The sequence below is a fragment of the Gopherus flavomarginatus genome, chromosome 2 (assembly GCF_025201925.1).
Source record: "Gopherus flavomarginatus isolate rGopFla2 chromosome 2, rGopFla2.mat.asm, whole genome shotgun sequence".
NCBI lineage: Eukaryota > Metazoa > Chordata > Testudines > Testudinidae > Gopherus > Gopherus flavomarginatus.
In genome coordinates, this window is record NC_066618.1 from 222,425,338 (window position 1) to 222,449,465 (window position 24,128).

The 24,128-nt window shown below is 37.9% G+C and overlaps 1 protein-coding gene across 10 annotated transcripts in view; it reads right to left on the reverse strand.

The window, feature by feature from the left end:
• The window catches only part of TRAPPC8 (trafficking protein particle complex subunit 8), a 115,396-nt gene that overhangs the window by 89,263 nt on the left and 2,005 nt on the right, over nt 1-24,128 (reverse strand). For 6 of the 10 annotated variants that reach the window (XM_050941912.1, XM_050941909.1, XM_050941911.1 and 3 more), the window contains exons 2-5: nt 15,651-15,845; nt 12,877-12,960; nt 3,207-3,296; nt 307-481 (exon numbers count right to left, since the gene is read on the reverse strand). In XM_050941912.1, coding sequence (XP_050797869.1) covers nt 307-481; nt 3,207-3,296; nt 12,877-12,960; nt 15,651-15,845 — 544 coding nt within the window. The remainder of the gene's footprint in view (nt 1-306; nt 482-3,206; nt 3,297-12,876; nt 12,961-15,650; nt 15,846-24,128) is intronic. The other 4 variants (XM_050941915.1, XM_050941914.1, XM_050941917.1 and 1 more) reach the window with 1 other exon arrangement.

Consider the following 24,128-nt stretch of genomic DNA (forward strand, 5'->3'; position numbering starts at 1 on the left):
TGCAGATGATTAAGATAATTCACTTTAGAAAGAAATTAAAGACACTAGATATTGCCTACTTCATAAAACTGGAATTAGTTCTTTGTGTATTTCACATGCACATACAAAAAGAAGTTTGAGAGAAAACATTTAATAAGTAAATCTGCCTGGACCAGTCTCCATACTGGTCATTATATTAAAAGAGGCAACTGAATTTTTTGTATGTGCACACACATGCACACACGTTAGTTTCCAGAGTCAGCATTTCAGCAAAACAAGCTTTTCTGAATGTTCAGTAAAACCATAAGGTAAAAGATAAAAACCCACCTTTGTTCCTCTCCTGCACTTACATCATGTAGCAATACATAATATTTGAGTGTGTTTGGTATAAACCATTTTGGATATGCATATTCACTGCTGTGCTGAATTCTATGCTGCTCTTGCGACAGCTTCAGAAATTGCTCCACAGGTTCAGGCTCACCAGAAGAAACTACAAGCATACCTGAATTCACATTAAGGATATGATTTCATCACAAATACCATCAATTCATGTTATCATAGCCTGCTTGCTTCACTACGTTTAAGATTACATCTATATTAATGACTATACAATTATCCATTTTTGATTGCTGCAAAAGTGTTTTTTTTTTTTGGCCAAGCAATTTAAACAAGTGGATATTTGTAACTTTAAAAAAAAAAAAAAAAAGTCAGCTGAATCAATGGTACATTATAATACTAGATCGGGGTCAGCAACCTTTCAGAAATGATGTGCCGTGTCTTCATTTATGCACTCTAATTTAAGGTTTTGTGTGCCAGTAATACACTTTAATCTTTTTAGAAGGTCTCTTTCTATAAGTCTATAATATATAACTGACTATTGTTGTATGTAAAGTCAATAATGTTTCAGAAAGTTTAAGAAGCTTCATTTAAAATTAAATTAAAATGCAGAGCCCCCCGGACCGGTGGCCAGGACCCGGGCAGTGTGAGTGCCACTGAAAATCAACTCGCGTGCCACCTTCGGCACCCGTGATATAGGTTGCCTATCCCTGTACTAGATAATACTTATTCCTGCCATGAATGCACGGAACTGGACCAGATGACTTCTCAAGGTCCCTTCCAGTTCTAAGATTCTATAATTATAAATGGGGGCGGGGAGGGGACAGGGGGGAATTGGTAGGAGTTTAAATTAAACTTGTTGAACTCACAACTTTTTTGTAATGGCATCCAGGTGTCACTTACTAATATAACTATGTAAAGAAAATGACCTAATCACTGGTATTTTGGGGAAAGAACCACTTCACAAGTAAAGCCAACAGTAAGTGATTACGGTGAACATGTGTTTGTCCACATGCATGACAGTAATAACTGAACAATATTCCAAAGAAATACATACTTTGTCTTAGAGGTAGGAATGAGAAAGGAAGAGAGAAGTTTGGTTAGTTTTAAAAAAATAAAAGATTGCCCAAGAGAGTGTTCCAATGCTAATCTTAGTAAACATGCCCAGGAATCCTGAACCATTTTTTAAAAAGTACCCTAAATTTAGTTGCCTAAACATATCATGTTATTTTCAAAAGTACTGTATTTTAGGAGCCTAACTTTCTACTCTTAATTTTGAAAATATTTGCTCAGTTTCCAATATTATTAATCCAGCATTACACTGGCAAATTCAAACAGAATATCTGAACTTTCAAGTTTAAACAAAGCCTATACAATAATCATAAAGTCCAAGTTAAAGATAGCACACAAGATTATCAATACTAATGCCTTCTATGTGGGGCTGTTTGAGAAAAAAGATTTTGTTTGTGGCATTTTTAAAGAATCATGCAACACTACTACAACTTTGAACTTGCCTTCTGTCACAGACACATACTAAAGAATAATTTCTACAGTAATTAAAACCTCTTTGCTAGAACAGGTGCAGATTTTTTAAAACCGCCTACAGACTTTTTAAAAGGTGAGATTAGAAATCATCATAGAATCCTCAGTGTGCATCCTGTTAACTCCCGTTCAAACCAAAAGTAAAGATGAAAAGATTTTTAGAGTTTACCCCATGAGGTATGAAATCTGTTTAATAGCTCAACATAAAATCAAACTGGACAGTGCGGTAATACCCTAAACTTTTGTAGCCTCTCAGTTCTATGAAGATATATTGGCAATCTTACTTAAAAGCATATAGCTAGGGGAAAGAAAGGAGTTGCTAGATATTTGTAACAGTATGTCAAGAGGAAAGTTTAGTGCTACACTAACTAGGTTAGTTGTATATGTAGACTAGTATTTGGAGGACATGAAAAAAAATGTGTCATCCAGGAAGAGTACAAAACTTAGACAAAAATCATCAGCTTCACAATAACCTAGACAAGAAAGTTGTCAGTTGTTGTAGTTCAGTTAACCTTCCAAGTGTTAAGTTATCTTATGCAGTACTGTCTTCCAGCTACAGAATGAAAATGGCCAGCACCACTAGATTTTACTGCCGCTGTTCAGAACTCTGTGAGCAACAGTGATATGGACACAATCAGATCAATATCACTGCTGCTGTTTATAAAATACAACAGTGTACTAGTTTTCACTGAGGAGATACACTCAAAACTAGAAACTCAAAACTAGAAACTCGATCAGGATAGAGTAGCAGAGTCAAAACCCACTGTTGTACCAGCAGGGAGCTCTGGAATTGGAAAAAAACAAAATAACCCAAAAAACACTCCTTGCCCTTACCAGCGTGAGGGACTGTGGCTTCAGATACCTATTACCAGAATTTTATATGAGAACAGAATTGTGAAGCAGGGCTCAGGGATAACTCCCCAACAGAAATCTCAGAACCCTCGCCTTCCTCAGCTGTGGGGTGAAAAGAGCAGAGTGCATCTGACCTAGCCATTTCCACTTGAAAGTGGAACAAGACTCTCTCATCTTTTGTACCATGAGTAACAGATTTGATTATCTGGTTATATAGACCAAGAGCACTTATCTACAATAATAAATTTACAACTCTCCTACATAATGCAGGCATTTTCGTCCTTTAGCAAGTGTGTGTAATTATGTGTGCTAGAGGGACTGAGGAAGAGGAATTTAAATAGAAGTAAAAGCATAGTGGCAATATCAATAGCTTTAAAGTTACACTCAAAACCCCCAAACTCCTTATATACTATGTTTCGCAATGAAGAGTCAGCTATAACATTCCAACTCATTTAATTTTAGAGAATCAGAGTCAATATTTAAGACTCAAAGGATACAGGCTACATAGTGGTTTAGGAATTCATGATCTGATGCAGGCATGGACTGAAGAAAGCTCTCTCTGTAAGCCTCAAACCACGGAGTAGTAGCTGAAAGATACAAAGTTTATAAAAGTCTTAATGAGACTGGAAAACATACAGGAAGAATGAAACAACATAACTTGGCAAATTCTAACAATTAATAGAGGACTAGATATGAATATGCAACTGTCCTCTTGTGATTTGTTTGTAAACCATATTTAACTCTAGATCTCATTTAATTTATTGAAGAAGCAAAAATTAAGATTGCAGAGACTTTTTCCAGTTAGGCTGTCAACCTTAGGACAGGGGTCGTGGGCGTTGAGGAAAGTGGGTTTAATCTGCATCCTCACCACTTTTTTGAAGTACTTTTAAACTTTAACATCTTCCATATTTTCAGGTCATGTGGACTCAGCCAAGACTCTTCAGCATCACTTATAGTCAAGACTCTGATTCCCTTAGCACAAGAGATGTGCCTAAATTTGAATGTAGTATATCTGCTATAGCCATCTTCCACAGAATTGGAAACCAAACTGATTTTGGAATATATAGAGGGGCACTAGGATTACTGAATCCTTGTCTAAAGTCTTTCCAAATATTGTGACTGCAGTTTAGGTATCCCTCAAAGCTTCTACAAAGAGACAGCCTAGTTCACAGAGCATGGACCCAGAAGCCAAGAATTCTTGAATTCTAAATCTAGCTCTACCATTGACTGTGAGCTGTTTAACATGTCAATTAATCTCTTTGGTTCAGTTTCCCAATTTTACTGCAAGAATAATACTTGCTTGTCTCCCAGGAGTGGGGAATAAATATTTCCACAGGGCTGAAAATGTGGAGCAGTATAGTGGTAATCTATTTCTGACATTATTATGCAGTACAATAAATTCTAAAAGGGAAACCAAAGCAAAGAAACAAAAATTGCAATTTATAAGTCAGAAAAAAACAAAGCTGACCCAGGAATAAGGAAATATATTGACATTGAAAGATCATGAAAATAGAAAAATTGTTACATTTTAGTTAAGCTGGCTAGAAGGGAGAAAAATCTCATTTCCAGCTACAGCTTCAAGTGTATGGTTCCAGTAATTTATAAAGTTTTCGAATATTCTCAATTTCACATATTAGGTAGGACTTTATACAAAGACAATGACACAAAGAGAATCCTTTACTTCAGTGTTTCTCAAAACTTTTCCACCTCATATAATCACACACAAATGTAGGGACTTTCCCCACTCCTATCTAGGCATAGATGAAAGAATGATTGCCACTTTCCTGGACTTGTTCACAAATCCCAGACTGAGAACCCATGCCTTATGTACAAAAAGAATAACCAGGTTTATTTCCATGGAGATAGATTATCCTTGTTTAAATTCTAACAAATACCTACAAGTAGTAAAAAGGAATTTCCTACATTCCATAAATGAAGAGTTAAAAGGAACTAAAGAGTCATATCCAATACCAGAATACCAGATCAATTTTTCAACAGTTATTAAATCTCAAACAAATTACTGGTACTTTAATTGAGAACACTTTCTCTAAAGTGACTTGAAGTCAAATATGAAAAAGCCCATAAGAAACAAATTATACTTATTTTAGTGAACAGTGATTCAAAACAGGATAAATATTTTCTCTCATTGCCATGGGATGTCGTGATCACTTGAAATATAACTGGGTTCAAAAAAGACCTATAAAAGTTCACAGAGGATAGGTCCATCAATGGCTATTGGCCAAGATGGCTAGAGGTGCAATCCCATGCTTGGGACAATCCTAAACCTCTGACTGCCAGAAGGGGAAGAGAGGGTGAATCATTCCAGTTGCCCTATTCTGCACTCTCCACCTGAAGCTTTGGTATTGGGCACTGTCAGATACAAGATCCTAGGCTAGAAGGACCATTGGCCTGATCCAGTATGGCTGTTATGTTTTCTTTGTAAATATTACTAGTATTTCATAGGTAACACTATATTTGCCATACAGACGCACAGAGTATCTTAGTTCCTCACAGTGAATAAGTTATTCTGCAAGCTTCTTTCTCCCCATTTCCAATAAGTGTATACTGAGATGTCCATGATCCATTAGCTTTTCCAGTGATATCAGTATAGCTGAAGTTCTTTTCACTATGTTATGTCAGGAAACAGGATAGGAAAGAAGGTGGTAGCATGCAGGTAGGAGCTAGTGAGGAACAGTCAAATGTTAAAAAGTCTTATTTAAATACAACACATGACGGCAAGCAACTCAATATTGACAAAAGGTACAAAGGGTTATATACTAATGCCAGAAGCCTAAATACTAAGATGGGTAAACTAGAGTGCTTGGCATTAAATGAGGATATTGATAGAAGCAGCATTGTAGAAACTTGTGGAATGAGGAAAATAAACAAGGTGCGGTAATATCAAGGGACAAAATATAGAGGAATGACAACACGTTTTGCTGGTAGGAGAGTGGCACCATGTGCCAAGGAAATCAGAATCAATTAAAATAAAAATCTTGAGACTTAAATTGTACCATAGAATCTCTCTGACTAGAAATTCCATGCTTAAAACAACCAAAAGTAGAGCAGTAAGAATATACTACCAACCTCCTGACCAGGACGGTGACTGAAAAGTTTAGCAAGATTACAAAGGCTATAAAGACAGAAAAGGCTATTATAGTGGAAGATTTCACCCTATCCTCATATTGACTGTGTATCTATCACCTCAGGAAGGAATGTAGAGATAAACTTTCTAGACACCATTAGTGACTGCTTCTTGGAGCAGCTAGTCCTGGAATCCAGAAAAGAAGAGGAAATTCTTGTAAGTTCTAGATGTGGCACAGGATCTGGTCCAACAAGTGAATACAGCTGAACCACTTAGTATAGTCATCATAAGGTAATTAAATTTAATACTTCTTGTCAGGGGGGGAAATACCAAAGAAACCCACCACAGTGCATTTTATTTTCAAAAAAGAAATCACCCAAAAATGAGGAAGCTAGTTTAATGGAAATTAAAAGGAACAGTCACAAGGACGAAATGCCCGCAAACTGCCTGGCGACTATTTGAAACCAGCATAACAGAGGCTTAAACTAACTGTATACTCCAAATAAAAAACAGTAAGAACCAAAAAAGTGCCACCATGGTTGACCAGCAAATTAAAAGAGACAGTTAGAGGCCTCCTTTAGAAATTGTAAGTCAGATCCTAGTGATGAAAATAGAAAGCAGCATAAACTCTGCCAAGCCAAGTGTAAAACTATAATTAAGCAGGCCAAGAAAGAATTTGAAGAGCACCTAGCTAAAGACAAAAACTAACAGCAACTTAAAAACAAACAAAAAAAAAAAACACTACATCAGAAGCAGGAAAACTGCCAAGCAGTCAACTGAAGCCACTGGAAAAAAATTAGGATGTTAAAAGGAGCTCTCAAGGAAGACAAGACCCTTGCAGAGATGCAAAGAATTCATTTAGCTTTGGTCTTCACTGTAGAGGACGTTGGAGAGATCTCCACACCCATGCCATTCTTGTTAGCTGATAAATCTAAGGAACTGTCCCAGATTGAGGTATCAATAGAGGAGGTGCTGGAACAAATTAATAAAACTTAACAGTAATAAGTCACCAGGACCAGATGGTATTTACCTAAGAGCTCTGAAGGAACTCAAATATGAAACTGAAGAACTACTAACTGTGGCATGTAACCTCTCTCTTAAAATCAGCCTCTGTATCAGATAACTGGAGAAGAGCTAATTTAACATCAGAAAGGCTCCCAAGGGAATCCTGGCAATTACAGGCTAGTAAGCCTAATTTCAGTACCAGGCAAACTGGTTGAAACAACAGGAATGCGTAGTTAAACATGATATGTGGGGGATATCTCACTTTTTGTAAACGGAAATTATGTCTCACCAATCTATTTCTTTGAGGGTGTCAATAAGCAGTGCACAAGGGTGACCCGGTGAATATAGTGTACTTGGACTTTCAGAAAGCCTCTGACAAGGTCCCTTAACAAAAGGTCTTAAGCAAAAGGTCTTAAGCAGCCATGGAATAAGTGGGAAGATCATCTTATGAATCAATAACTGGTTAAAAGATAGGAAACAAAAGGGTAGGAATAAATTGTCAGTTTTGACAGTGGAGAAAAGTATATAGCAGAATCCCCCAAGAATCTGTACTAGGACCAGTACTGTTCACCATATTCATAAATAATCTGGAAAAAAGGGGCAAACAGTGAGGTGACAAAATTTGCAGAAAATACCAAATTATTCAAGATAGTTAAGTCCAAAGCTGACAGCAAAGATAGCACAACAGCAGACAAAATTCAACATTGATGCGTGCAAAGTAATGCACTTGGAAAAAATAATCCCACAAAATGATGGGGTCTAAAATTAGCTGTTACCACTCAAGAAAGATCTTGGAGTCATCATGGACAGTTCTTTGAAAACATCCACTCAATGTGCATCAGCAGTCAAAAAAGCTAACAATGTTAGAAACCATTAGGAATGGGATCACTAAAACAGAAAATAATATGTCGCTACATAAATCCATGACTCGCCCACACCTTGAATATTGCATGCAGTTCAACTTACCCCATCCCAAAAAATATATATTAGAATTGTAAGAGATGCAGAGAAGAGCAACAAAAATGATTAGGGGTATGGAACATCTTTCACGATAGATTAAAGACTGGAACTGTTCATTTTTACAAAAGAGAAAAAGAAGGGGACATATGATCGAGGTCTATAAAATCATGGATGGTACAGAGAAAATAAATAAAGAAGTGTTATTGATCCTTTCACATTACACAAGAACTAGGGGTCATCCAACTAAACTAAAAGGCAGCAGGGTTAAAAACAAACAAAGAAGTACCTCTTTGCACAACATACAGTCCACCTGTGGAACTTTATGCCAGGGGATGATGTGAAGGCCAAGAATATAACTGAGTTCAAAAAACAATTAGATAAATTCATGGAGGATAGGTCCACCAATGACTATTAGCCAAGATGGTCAGAGACACAACCCCATGCTCTGGGTGTCCCTAAACCTCTGACTGCCAGAAGTCAGGATTGGATAACGGGATGGATTACTCGAAATTGCCCTGTTCTGTTCACTCCCCCTCTGAAACATCTGTACTGGCTATAGTTGGAAAACAGGATATTGGGCTATATCTACCACTGGTCTGACCCAGTATGGTAATTCCTATGTTCTTAACAGAAATACATATGTAGTATATCAGATTTTAACAATCTAAATGTGGATTTTTAAAAAGCAGATTGAATGTTGCCCAGGTCTCTAGCAAACAAGCCCATGCCTCTGTGCTTACATTTTGTTGTTAGTGTTTGCCACCACTGGTGAACGAGAGACCAGGAAGATCACTAGTGTATTCAGTATGCTAACAAACAATAAAACCTGACTCTAGAATTACATTCTTCTAGCCAGCCTAGGTGGCCTTTTAAAAAAATTTTAATTGTATTCATATCCTTCCAGCAATATATTTTTGGCACATCTACCAAAAATTAATGAAATTCCTGGAAGACCCAAGGCCACTGACATAGTAAGACTAAAGCCCTGATCCTATAATTGACAGTGCATAGATGAACTGTTATGCAGAGCCCTATTGACTACAGGGGGCACAACATAGGTAGATTGCTATATGCTGTCAACTGCAGGATTGGGACCAAGCTCTGTAGAGACGTATGGTGCTGTAACTGGTTCAAGTTTTATCAACTTCATGGAAGAGTGATAATTTTGCAAGGCTTTTGCCTAAGTTGAGTCAATAAAGGAATCCTAACTTAATTGCCAAGATGAATACAACTCTATTCTGACTCATGCATTTGATATTAGTTTCTCAGTTTTACTAGAGGTGGCAGGAGCACAGAGATAAATACAGATTTCATACGTAGCTACATCCAAGGTTCTCATATGAATCAGTCGGAGAATCAAAAGGTTGTCACGTTGACTAATCACCAGTCCTGATAAATAGAGGATTACTTACTGGGTAAATAACCAAAAGAATTAGAACGTTTTAATGAGGCTGCAGCATTGTCTCACAATTTAATACAAAAAACAGCTGAACTATATGGTTTTTTCATCACTGGGTATAAAGGAAGATATGTGTATTTCTATGGTAATTTGAGTTATATACAAGTAAGTACAGTATGTTCAGTCTACTCAGGATTCCTCCTTTACTTGCAAATGGCAGTGCAGTGAAGAACAATCCTTCCATCATTCTTCAGCTCCCAAAAAGTAACCTGTGTAACGTTATTGACAATACAGCCATACTCTACCTCCTCCTCTCTTCAACCCACCCACCGTACTCCTTGGGGCCTGGAACAAAAGTGATAAGAAACTGTATATAATAAACAACTTGTAAAGCATTTTATCAATCTTTCAAATGAACATTATATTCACGTACCTTTATGCCACCTCAACCAATTAAGGTAATTTTATTTTTAATTATAAAAAAATAGTTAACATACTAATTTCAAGCTACTATGTTTAGCCTGAAGTCTCACAATATGCCTTATATCAACTTGTTATACATATTTAAATTGGGAACCTTCAGGTTGTATCACAATGTAGAAAACTATGTACATGTAATTTAAGCAGTCATCTGTAATATACAGATTTCTTATTAAAATCTAGACACAGTTTATGGTTTGAGGAAAAACTAGTATATGAAGCCAAATAATATTATATATTTTAGATCTTCACCTCAGGTTAAACATAGTTTGTTATTAAAAGAAAGGATGAGGAAATGCTGGTTCTTCCATGACTTGTTTCCTTTCCATACTTTGTATATGCATCATATATATACACAGAGATCTATTCCACAATTCCAATACACAAGCCAACTCAGGTATAAATAGACTTAAAGGACAAGAGTCTGTGTATCACATATCATTTCAAACTGCACTTTGAGTTTCAAGAGCCTTCAGTTCTCAAGTACAGTGTAGCAGGTACTGGTGTCACACGCATAATGGAAAGGGAAGACACTTGACAGCATCTCAGATTGGGACACTGCCATCTATTACTGAGTTCTCGCCCACTGCCCCAGGAAACAGTGGACAAAGCAAGGATATTCCAGCTGTTTAATCACAATATACTGTATGCACTAATACAGAGCGCTGAGCATTGAAAAGCATTTACAAAGCCATGATAACTGTAGTAGTAAATACAACAAATCTCTCTTTAAAACCAAATACTGCAAGGAAGTTACTGATTTTTTAAACTGATTTTATGTAGAACTCTAGCCATGTGTCATAGGTCTCACCCCCACTCTGAACTTTAGGGTACAGATGTGGGAACCTGCATGAACACCTCCAAGCTTAACTACTAGCTTAGATCTGGTCTTGCTGCCACCATTCAGATTTCTGAGTTATCTGGAGAAAACTGTCTTCCTCCCCAAAAACTTCCTCTCCTTGGGTAGCCTTGAGAGTCAAGTCTCTGGTGAACACTGATCCAAATCCCTTGGATCTTACAACAAGGAAGAATTACTCCTTCTCCCTCCCTTTTTCCGCCCCCACCAATCCTGGTGAGTCCAGATCCAATTCCCTTGGATCTTAAAAAACAGGGGAAAAAATCCATCAGGTTCTTAAAAAGAAAGGTTTTTAATTAAAGAAAAGAAAAGTTTAAAAAAAAACAACTCTGGGAGACAGAATACAAGCTGATCTCACAGACAACAGATTTAACACACAGGATGTTCCCCTGGGCAAAACCTTAGTACACACAAGAATACCCAAATTTGATTACTCCCCTAATTGCACAAAGACAAGCTACAAAAAAAATAAACAAACGTATTTATTCCTTTCTAAAACATACTGCTCTGATAAAAGACTGGTTCTTTGATCTTTTCCACTCCGGTTGAAACTGAAACTGATTTTAAACAAAGAAAACTTCCCTCTTTCCTTTTGAAACATCTTGTTCCCTCATTGGTTCCTCCGGTCAGGTGTCAGCTAGGCTAGGTAAACTTCTTAACCCTTTGCAGGTAAAAGAGGCATTAACCCTTAACTATCTGTTTATAACACCACGGTTTTAGGAAAAAAGGGACATTGCATCTGTCTAGATGCACGCAATACTGCCCAGTATTGTATTTAAAATGCAGCACCAACCCTGTCCAATCCTCACTAGAGTGCATGAGGTTTAGAGTACCAGTAACAAGCACACCTGAAAATTTAATTAAGGTAGCAAATACAGCAAACATTTTCCATATGGAAATAAGTCATTTACTTTCTATTAGAAGCCAAAGAAATGAGAGTTTAATTTATCCAAGTCTTACGTACAGTTTGCTCATAGAGTAAAAGGAAAGTGCATATATCAAAAAGTACATATACCTGATGTCCTGGCACATTCAGGAGAAGGCATTTAGCACCCTCTGAAAAGGAAACTTCAATAGCAAACCTGATTTTTTAAATTGCATGTGCAACTTCATTGTGTACAACCTTGAAGCTAAATATTTAAGATAACAGATATAGTTATTTTTATAAATTATAATGAAGGCTACGATTTTTTCAAGGAATCCATGACTTCCAGTGACCTTCATGAATTCAGCCAAGTCGGCCAGGAGCTGCAGCGTCCCAGGTGGCGATCCTGCCCCCTGAAGCTCCGGCCACCACAAGTGGTGTGGCCATAGCTCCTGGCCACCTTGGGCAGTGGGGCTTCCCTGCAGCTCCTGGCCACTGTGGATGGTGGGGGGCTCCCTAGAGCTCCTGGCTGCCGTGGGAGACCGGGGAGCCACCGTAGGGGTACCCCAAAGCTCTGAGCCACTGAGGGCAGCTGGGCCTCCGGAGTTCCAAGCCACTTACAAAGCTCCCGGCCAGCATGGATGGAAATAGGTATCACGGAGCTCCAAGCCCCCAAAGGCGGTGGGGGACCTCAGAGCTTGGAAGGGTGCCCCACAGCTGCCCAAACTCTGCAGGCTGTGGGGATACCCTGCAGCTGGGCTCTTCATTTTGTCAGGGATATTTTTAGTAAAAGTCATGGACAAGTCACAGGCTTCCATGACTACTTCTTTATTGCCAATGACCTGTCCATGACTTCTACTAAAAATATCCATGACAAAAACCTTAGCCTTAGTTATAACGGCATGTCATGTTATAAATTAGCAAACTAAGTAAAAGCCACCTCATTTTTTTGCAACAACAATTATTAACTAAGACAGAAGAGCTCTTATAAAGTTTTCTCCTCTTGGGAATGAATCAAATCCACACAGAAAACTTCAATAGATGAAGGAGCTTTTACTGTACCTCAATATTAGTATTAAGGTTAAAATGAGTGACACTACAACTCGCATAAAATAATTGAGAAAAATAAAAAAAAGAGGGAAGTATTTTCATTTGAAATACTAGAACAATCTGACAATGTACAATTCCATGTGGCCAAACAAGGGGGGGGGAAAAAAAACAACAACTTGTGTATTAGAAATCTATCTGTCCACTCTTCACTTAGTTTGACCCTATGGAATGACCACAAATAACTTGTTAATTAGAAGCAAGAGTAGAAATATGGATAATAGAAGAAAAATCATACAACCATCACCAACAATTTTTATTTTTGAAAAAAATGAGGAATACACACATCTATGGTAAAGAAAGTGCCAAACCGCTACAGCAGGATGGTAAGGAAAGGTGGGCGAGGTACACGGAAAAGGAAAAGATAAAGAGCAATTTGGCAAACCCGCACCAATCACAAAAAAAAATACCTGAATAAAACGTGGATGCGTTCAGTTCCATCAGTGTGTCTTTCCAATTATTGTACCAAGGAACACTAGCTGTAACTGAGCGATCTGATAGAGAAAACATGGTATTATTAAGCTTACCATTGTCAGGTGCAAATATACTATCTGCTCTTAGGTTTTGGTAATGTGAAAGACTCAAGTACAGTACCACATCTGCCAGCAGGGCCTGAAACATTTTGTTTCCTGAAAACTAAGTATTTCACGCTACAAGTTAGACATTTCACCATATGCTATCAGAAATCTTTGTTTCTTGTGAACCCCAAACTCCCATTGATTTCAATGGACACTGAGGTTTGCACATGAAGAATCAGAACCATACATTAAAAGGATTAAACATTTCTATTTGTCACAGTTTTTCCAGAGAGAGAGAGAGAGACTATAACCTTAACCAGCTAATCCTTTGCCAAATTTCTCAAATTACGAAGAAGACAGCTGTAACAGAAAAGGGATTAAGTAAGAGTAATGAACAGAACTAGTTACAGGTCAGCTAAATTGTATAATGCGTCACAGTTCTCCAGGATTAAGTTTCTTAATTTTTAAGAACTGCAGCTGATGGTCATTTCCTTGTTCTTTGCTATTAATAAAAAGGATTTTAAAAATACCATGTAACTGAAATTTCAGACTGATACCTTGTGGTAAACTGATAAAGAACAGTGACTTAATTAAGAAAAAAGGCTAAAGCACTTTACGGTTATAAAACAAACAATAGTTACTATGGCCATGAGAAGTAGCTTCACAGGCTCTCACAGGTTTGTAATTAAACTCACAGCAATATTAAAAAAAAAACAACATTCATATTACTTGTTGAGGGAGAAGGCGGTGGAACACCACTCTGAGTACTTTTCGTAACAGCTTTCAGCACAGACACCAAGGAGTCTGTCATGCCCTAACATAATGCAGCAGATTTACACTGGCCAGTAAGAGCAGATATATCCTGGCAGCACACTGCTAGTTCCCCAGAATGCCCTAAAACAGAAGAGTACAAAAGCACAGAAAACTAATAAAATTCAGTTTAAAGATAGTATTCTAGGGGAGGCAGATTCATGCATCTAGAATATATGGCTCTCCCTATATATTGTCAGGGGGCTTCCTGACAAGGATGATTAGAAACAAGAAACTAAGTTTTAACAGAAAGAACAGACACAGAGTTTGTTTCCACCTAAGCGCACGTGCGCGTGTGTGTGCGTGCGCTTTTCTTAGTTATGAAACAGGTATTCAAAATCGTAGATAACTAGACCCAGCATTTACAGCATTACAGGAAAAACAGATATTCCAATGTTGCATTCAAATATACTCAACCTGAAAAAATGCAATGTTTGGAAGAAGATTATGGAAGACTTCCTCATGAATAATGCACTATGGTACATGCAAGATAGGAATTCCATATGCATCTAAATCTCCATATTTCTGAAGATTTTCACTATGTAAGGAAGACTTAAGCAACATCTTTTATAGGCAGCTAGAGACATAGAAACTGTGAAAGTGGCTCTACAAACTAATTGTTTCTGCAAGAAACTATCCCTGAACACTGAAATTTAATAAATTAATCACCAACATTTCATATCATGTTACAGGGTTTAGTTCTTTAAAACCGAAAGATGCCCTACAACATTAATGCTGATATTCAGATATTCTAACAAAACACACTACAATAAAAGCTATTAATCCTCACAGAGTAACAAGCAGATAACAGAAACTATTAATGGTTCAATAAGGTCCTAAATCCAGCAAAGGACTTCAGTGTATGCTGAACTTTTTAAGCACACAAGTAGTTCAACAGGATATTCATACTAACATGTTTGCAGTTAAGCAAATGCTTTCCTGGATTATGGCCTTAACTTGGCGGAGTTCAGAATTGCCAATCATCTCTCATGATATCTGATATTTTCCTTAATGATTCAGTTCCTGAAGTTTCGGGCAATGATATAAAAAGTTTACCTTTCATTTAAAACTGTTTGTAACCATCAAAGCTGCAGTGAAGAATTTAAACAACATGTAGATCTTAAAGGCTCAAAAACAAGAAGGCAAGCAAATCTTCCCACCACTTCCTAAAGTTTATTTTTAAAATCATGATTTTAAGAGCATGGGGTTGGCAACTTCCAGTATTGCCAATCTAGTGAGGATGAGTATAGAAAGAAAGAAAAAAAGTTAGGTACAGCTTCAAAATATGACAGTACTATGGTGGCAGCGTTATGGGCTTGTTTTCACAGATTTAGATGCCCCAGATCAAGTACACTATATGCTTACATTTACATTCAGTAAAAAAATAATTTTCTATACTACAACAGTGCATAATGCCTTAAACATTTGATTTCAGAATGTAAATCTGAATGGCAGCTTTATAAACTTGAAAGGTGGCAATAAAATCTGTTGGAAGAGTATTTGCCCAAAATAATTGGAGGATTTTTTTTTTTTTCATAGATCAAACTTTTCCTTGTCACAATTAACAATCCAGATTTATTATTAAATCTGATCAACAAGTGTTTTTAGCATTACATTAACATTTGGAATCAAGTTACATATGATGAAACAAGTTATTGAGTAAAAATTGTAATGTGTACTACTGAAGCACTTTAAATAAGCATCACAATATAAAAAATTTAGCGGGAGTACTCAATCTTCAAGGAAACTATATTAAATAAAAATAAGCTGCAAATGTTTTGAAAATGTAGAAAACTCCAATTTAAGATACAGTGGAAAAAATATAAAAAATACACAGAATAAATCTTGTTACATACCACTTATGTTGAGATCATAATCTCCTGCAGTAATCACATTAGTTACTAATCCTTCAGCTGGCTGACTGACAGATACAACATCATTTAGAAGCTTCCGAATGCCTCCTGGCTGAGGTGAGTGGGTAATAATGTTGTTGACAGCAATTTTCAAGTTTTTAATTATGTGAAGCTGGTTGTTAGGATCTCTCATGTGAACTAAAAGAAAAGAAAACGATTGTGTTAAACTGAGTATTCTATTGCAGCAGCTGTATTTTAGTTCTGGATGTATTATAAGAACATATGAACGGCCGTACCGGGTCAGACCAAAGGTCCATCTAGCCCAGTATCTATCTACCGATAGTGGCCAATGCCAGGTGCCCCAAAGGGAGTGAACCTAACAGGCAATGATCAACTGATGTCTCTCCTGCCATCTATCTCCATCCTCTGATGAACAGAGGCTAGGGACACCATTCTTTACCCTTCCTGGCTAATAGCCATTTATGGACTTAGCCACCATGAATTTATCCAGTTCTCTTTTAAACATTGTTATAGTCCCAGCCTTCACAACCTCCTCAGTTGACTGCGCGCTGTGTGAAGAAGAACTTCCTTTTATTTGTTTTAAACCTGCCACCTATTAATTTCATTTGGTGACCCCTAGTTCTTGTATTATGGACATAAGTAAATAACTTTTCCTTATCCACTTTCTCCACATCACTCATGATTTTATATACCTCTATCATATCCCCCCTTAGTCTCCTCTTTTCCACGCTGAAGAGGCCTAGCCTCTAATCTTTCCTCGTATGGGACCCTCTCCAAACCCCTAATCATTTTAGCTGCCCTTTTCTGAATCTTTTCCAGTGCTAGAATATCTTTTTTGAGGTGAGACGACCACATCTATACACAGTATTCGAGATGTGGGCGTACCATGGATTTATATAAGAGCAATAATATATTCTCAGTCTTATTCTCTATCCCCTTTTTAATGATTCCTAACATCCTGTTTGCTTTTTTGACCGCCACTGCGAGGACATCTTCAGAGAACTATCCACGATGACTCCAAGATCTTTTTCCTGACTCGTTGTAGCTAAATTAGCCCCCATCACATTATATGTATAGTTGGGGTTATTTTTTCCAGTGTGAATTACTTTACATATATCCACATTAAATTTCATTTGCCATTTGTTGCCCAATCACTTAGTTTTGTGAGATCTTTTTGAAGTTCTTCACAATCTGCTTTGGTCTTAACTATCTTGAGTAGTTTAGTATCATCTGCAAACTTTGCCACCTCACTGTTTACCTCTTTCTCCAGATCATTTATGAATAAATTGAATAGGATTGGTCCTAGGACTGACCCTTGGGGAACACCACTAGTTACCCCTCTCCATTCTGAGAATTTACAATTCCTACCCTTTGTTCCCTGTCTTTTAATCAGTTCTCAATCCATGAAAGGACCATCCCTCTTATTCCAGGACAGCTTAATTTACGTAAGAGCCTTTAGTGAGGGACCTTGTCAAAGGCTTTCTGGAAATCTAAGTACACTATGTCCACTGGATCCCCCTTGTCCACATGTTTGTTGACCCCTTCAAAGAACTCTAATAGATTAGTAAGACACGATTTCCCGTTACAGAAACCATGTTGACTATTGCTCAACAATTTATCAACATTTAAAGAGAACTTACATAACTAAAAAGATTGAGAAAATTATAATTTAACCCAAGAACAATGTCACCCTAATTTCATGCTGGAATAAAATAGTCTTTAATACCAAAGTATTAAATGAAAATATATAGGCTAGGACCCCAATCCTTAAATAGACTTAGCCCCATGTCTGACTCTTCAGTTGGCTCAGTCCACCATTCAGGCACCACTGACATTTTCAAAGCCACTGTTCAGCTACTATCTAAATCCATAGATGCTTATGCTCCCCCCTAGTCTGATACTAGCACTTATACCACCCCACACTTAACAAGCCAAAGCTCTGGTGGCCCCAAAGTTGGATTCTCAAACTAAACAGAGAAACCACCACGTCACTGGAGGACTCAATCTCAAAAGTGTGCTCTAAATATACCTAACACTGTTGCCTGCCAGCCCCCACTTCAGGAAGCCCAGATGCAGGCCATCGATAGATGGAAAAGCAGCAGAGCACCTGCACAAAGGACACAGGAGGGCACAGAAAAATGTAGGGCAAACACATGGGTGGAATCAAGCATAAGTAGAAGACAGACATATGGTTTCAGCTGCAAGGACATGGAATACTGGATCAGTTGACTTGGCTTCGGTACCTAACTCTAGGAGCGGGTTCATAGCTGAGGATCCCAAGTGGAAGTAGTCACCTATCTCACCAAGTGCATCAAGTCAGCCGCTCCTCAGCATTACTCCTGGCTAGCTCAAGAAGCTCCCCATTCAACTGTCCATCTTCTGAAAATCCCTTATCAGGCACTTGGGTCTCTCCAGGCATTATATGGAAAAGGTAGGCACCTAGCTTGAGGCTAAAAATTCCACTGAGGAGCAGGCCACTAGGGGTTAGGTGTTGTAATGATGAGCAGAGCAACAGCCAAGTACATTTAAGGACCTGAATTCAGCTACCTCAATTCATTTTACTCCCACAACGCAAAGAAAACATTGGGCATGTGCACGTCAGTTGTAATGAGCGAGCACAATAGCTACATGGAAGCCAACGAGTTACAAAAGAATCCTCAATAAAAGCTAACCAAAAAGGCTCCCAGAGACTTGTTATGGAGCTCTCAGAATTATTTCAGGGGAAGCTTTAATAGCAAGCCATCAAAGGTGACTATCCAGAGAGCTGTTTCACAAATTTTTTTTCACAAACTGGAACAAAATAATTCAGAGATAAGACTATCACACTTCAGTTATGCCTACAAACTCTCTCAGCCTCTAATTACTGTCTCCTGTTACATACCAGACATACTGCAATACCTTGACAATAGGATAGACAATTAATTAGCTTACCTTCAATGAAGATTAACTATGAAAAAAGTAATGTTAATTTTGAATGTATTTATGACCTAATTAGATGTCATTTAACCAAAAACCCAGAAACTTGGCTGTCTTAGCTGGATTTTAAAAAGAGACAAGCATAGCAAACTGCCAAGAAGATCCACTCAACGGTGTATCAAAAATACTAAGATGACAAACTGCCAGTGTCAAAAATAACACCAATCATTTTTTAATCATGTAGTTTGATAAAGTCAGAATTTTTTTCAAATTATTCTTGACAGGAATAGATTTCCTGTAAATGCTGTGACAAACCATGGCATATTCATCAGTTTCCCATTCGTCTTTTTATTTAAAACCGAGATCCATTATTTAACCAAAACTACATTTCTTTGTACAAAAGTTATTTGTATTGCAGTAGCATCTCAAGAATCTCAAACAGTGATTGGCCCTCACTGTGAAACAGCTTTATACACATACAAAAGAGAGCTCTTCTGCCAAAATACCAGAAACTCAAAATAATGAAACAGAGAGGTTTAAGATGCCCTTTTAAATTTCCCTCTCTAATTTGGCAGTTTATGCAAAATAAGTCTTATATGTTTGATGGTACTAATTTTATCTTATAAGTAGAGCCATGCTTTAGGTATTATTTGTATTATGGTAGTACCTAGAGGCCCCAGCTGTGGATCAGAGTCCCACTGTGCTAGGCACAGTACAAACAGATAACATGATGATAGCTATCTGCTCCAAAGAATTTACTATGTAAGATGTTACTGTTCTAGGTGACTTTTTGATTAATCAGGCAATAATCAGAGGTCAATTAAATTAAATAAAAATAAAAGGTCAATTAAAACTTCTGCTCAGAATGTAGCAGTGGGCAACAACCCATAAACTGAGATGACACATGGCATGATATAGCTAATAACTTTCATATTAATTCCTGAAATACTATATTCAGCTCTGGTTACTCTTGCTCAAAAAAAGATACAGCAGAAATCAGGGGTTCAGCGACAGGCACCAGTAACAATCAGAAGTAAGAAAAGGCTTCCAAATGAAGACTGAAGAAACTGCAACTGTTCAGTTAGGAAACAATTATGAGGCAACATGAAAGAAGTATACAAAATATTGAATCGGATACCAAAAATAATCTGAGGACTCCTACAGTTACTTATTCTTTTCCATAATAAAATGGGTTATTTGATGAAATTCAAAAGGTGACAAATTTAAACTTTAAAAAAAAATGGTTTTCTTTAATCAAGACAATGAATAATTAACTTGTGCTCATGAGTTCCACAAATCATCACTGAAACCAATAGTTTTGCAAGATTCAAAAAGAGGAATAGACATTTATATAAACAAGAGTATAAATTACACAGGATACAAAAAGTTAAGGGATTAATTCTTCCTACCTCTGACAAGTGCTAATCTGATGGACACTAGGAAGAAACTTCTCCTATAGCAAAATTATTCCCTAGTTGTCCACTACAAGGTTTCGTGCAACTTTCTCTAAAGCATCTTGTACTGGCTGATGTCAGAAACAGAATATGGCACTAGAAGAACCACTAATCTGGTCCAGTGTGGCAATTCATATCCTTTTTATTATATAAAAGGGCTTGTCCACAGGTGAAAGCTATTGCAAAATAAGCTATAGTGTGAATCCAAAGCACAACAGCTATTCCACATTAACTCCCCAAGTTGACACTCATATTCCTCATTAAGAGTGCCTTTGTGCGGTTTTAAACTAATTCAGAATAAGAATGTTCACAGGTAGCTACTGAGGAATAGCTACTGTGGGCTATTTCCCCATCTAGACAAGCCCTTGTAAAGTAGGAATACACTTTTTCAGTAAATAAATTAATCTTAAAAAGAACCAAGCTACAAATTGGCGGCATCAATTTTTATCAATACATTAGAAGCAAGAGGAAGACCAAGGACAGGGCAGGCCCACTGCTCAGTGAGGAGGGAGAAACAATAACAGGAAACTTGGAAATGGCAGAGATGCTTAATGACTTCCTTGTTTCGGTCTTCACTGAGAAGTCTGAAGGAATGTCTAACATAGTGAATGCTTATGGGAAGGGGGTAGGTTTAGAAGATAAAATACAAAAAGAGCAAGTTAAAAATCACTTAGAAAAGTTAGATGCCTGCAAGTCACCAGGGCCTGATGAAATGCACCCTAGAATACTCAAGGAGTTAATAGAGAAGGTATCTGAGCCTCTAGTTATTATCTTTGGAAAGTCATGGGAGACAGGAGAGATTCCAGAAGACTGGAAAAGGGCAAATATAGTGCCCATCTATAAAAAGGGAAATAAAAGCAACCCAGGAAACTACAGACCAGTTAGTTTAACTTCTGTGCCAGGGAAGATAATGGAGCAAGTAATTAAAGAAATCATCTGCAAACACTTGGAAGGTGGTAAGGTGATAGAGAATAGCCAGCATGGATTTGTAAAGAACAAATCGTGTCAAACCAATCTGATCGCTTACTTTGATAGGATAACGAGTCTTGTGGATAAGGGAGAAGCGGTGGATGTGGTATACCTAGACTTTAGTAAGGCATTTGATACGGTCTTGCATGATATCTTTATCGATAAACTAGGCAAATACAATTTAGATGGGGCTACTATAAGGTGGGTGCATAACTGGCTGGATAACTGTACTCAGAGAGTAGTTATTAATGGCTCCCAATCCTGCTGGAAAGGTATAACAAGTTCCGCAGGGGTCTGTTTTGGGACTGGCTCTGTTCAATATCTTCATCAACGACTTAGATGTTGGCATAGAAAGTACGCTTATTAAGTTTGAAGACGATAAACTGGGAGGGATTGCACCTGCTTTGGAGGACAGGGTCAAAATTCAAAATGATCTGGACAAATTGGAGAAATGGTCTGACGTAAACAGGATGAGTTCAATAAAGACAAATGCAAAGTGCTCCACTTAGGAAGGAACAATCAGTTTCACACATACAGAATGGGAAGAGACTGTCTAGGAAGGAGTATGGCAGAAAGAGATCTAGGGGTCATAGTAGACCACAAGTTAATATGAGTCAACAGTGTGATACTGTTGCAAAAAAAGCAAATGTGATTCTGAGATGCATTAACAGGTGTGTTGTAAACAAGACATGAGAAGTCATTCTTCCGCTCTACTCTGCGCTGGTTAGGCCTCAACTGGAGTATTGTGTTCAGTTCTGGGCACCGCATTTCAAGAAAGATGTGGAGAAATTGGAGAGGGTCAGAGAAGAGCAACAAGAATGATTAAAGGTCTAGAGAACATGACCTATGAAGGAAGGCTGAAAGAACTGGGTTTATTTAGTTTGGAAAAGAGAAGACTGAGAGGGGACATGATAGCAGTTTTCAGGTATCTAAAAGGGTGTCATCGGGAGGAGGGAGAAAACTTGTTCACCTTAGCCTCTAATGATAGAACAAGAAGCAATGGGCTTAAACTGCAGCAAGGGAGATTTAGGTTGGACATTAGGAAAAAGTTCCTAACTGTCAGGGTAGTTAAACATTGGAATAAATTGCCTAGGGAAGTTGTGGAATCTCCATCTCTGGAGATATTTAAGAGTAAAGATAAATGTCTATCAGGGATGGTCTAGACAGTATTTGGTCCTGCCATGAGGGCAGGGGACTAGACTCGATGACCTCTCGAGCTCCCTTCCAGTCCTAGAGTCTATGAAACTGCCAATAAGGGTGTGTCTGCACTGCAGCTGGGAACAAGCCTCTCAGCACGAGCAGACAGGCTGGTGCTGGGGCTCAAACTAGCAGTGTGAACACTGAGGCAATGGCTCAGGACAGTCACCTAAGTTGGACCAAGAGGGTGGCATAGATACAGGTAGCATAGCTATGCCATAGCATAAACAGAACTCTCCATTTGGCCACAGCTAAGAACCTGATACTACATTTTCTGCTCTGATTTAAAGCTGCCTCTTGCTCTCCAGCTTTCCTCATAAGAGGGAGTTAACTATAGTGTGTATTCCCTGTATTTTCCATGCAATTAAAGCAGGAGTCAACTTGCAGCCAGAGAGTGCGATCTGCTGAATTAAGATATATCAGCCAAAGCCCAGAGAGCCAAGCCACTGGAAGTGGCTACAAGCTCTTCACTTCCCTGACATACATAGGACATTTGGAACCAGGCAGCCTGGACAATGGAGCCGAGGTGCCTGGAGAAAACAGTGGAAAAAATTCATCCTCAAAAGTCATCAAATAAGTCTTCAACTATGAGCCATGGTTGTATGTGTTTGGACGGAGGATTGAAGATATTTCACTCCGATAAAAATAAATTAACATTGCTTTGGAAGTTAGTTCCACCTTGCCATGGAGTAAACAGAGCTGTTTATATGGGCATCAACAAAAGTAGCAGGTAGTGACTGAAGTCACAAACACAGCATCTTTACATCACTGACTATAGAATAAGTTAATAGCTGTAATTTAGAAAAATATGGAACATTTACAACTGGTACAAGAGGGAACCAAATCATGCCAAACCAGCACTGCTTCCTTCCTTGACTGGCCTACTGGATGAGGGAAGCAGTAGACGTGATACATCTTCATTTTAGCAAGCCTTTTGACGCAGGCCTACGTGACATTCTCATAAGCAAACTAAGGAAATGTGATCTAGATTAAATTACTGTAAAGTAGATGTATAACTGGTTGAAAGACTGTACGCAAAACAGTAGCTATCAATGTTTCACTGTCAAACTGGGAGGAAGTATCTAGTCTTGAAGCAGTCTGCCCTGGGTCCACTATTATTCAACAATTTCATCAATGACTTGGATAATGGAATGGAAAGCATGTTTATAAAATCTGCAGATGATACCAAGTTGGGAGGAGTTCCAAGCACTTAAGGAGGACAGGATTAGAATTCAAAATAACTGAAATTGGAGAACTGGTCTAAAAATCAACAAGATAAAATTCAAAAATGTACAAAGTACTACACTTAAGAAAAAAATAATCAAATAGATACAAAATGGAGAATAGTTGGCAAGGCAAAAATAGTACTGTTGGAAAAGAGCTAGGGGCTATAGGGCATTATAAGTCGACTACAAGCCAACCAGGTGATGCTATTGTCAAAAAGGCTAATATCCTGGGATCTATTAACAGGATGGAAAAAGTTAAGAAATTAAATATTTCTGCCTCTGACAAATGTAACCAGACAGACATTGGGAAGAAACTTCCTCTATAGCAAAATTTTTCCCTAGTTGTCCACTACAACTTTTCCTGCAACTTTCCTGTCATATTTAAAACACAGGAGGTAACTGTCCCACACAGTCCTGTGTCTGGTTTTGTGTATAACACTTTAAGAAAGATGCAGAAAAACTGGAGAGAGTCCAAAAGACAGCAATGAAAAATGATAAAAGGTTTAGGAAACCTGACCTATGAGGAAAGGTTAAAAAGCTGGGCATGTTTAGTCTAGAGAAAAAAATGCTGAGGGAAAACCTGATAATCTTCAACTATGGCTCCATCTACATTTGGAGCTGGGGGTAGGATTCTCAGCTCAACTAGATATACTCATGTTAGCTCTCATCTAGCGAGCGTGCTAAAAACAGTAGTGTAG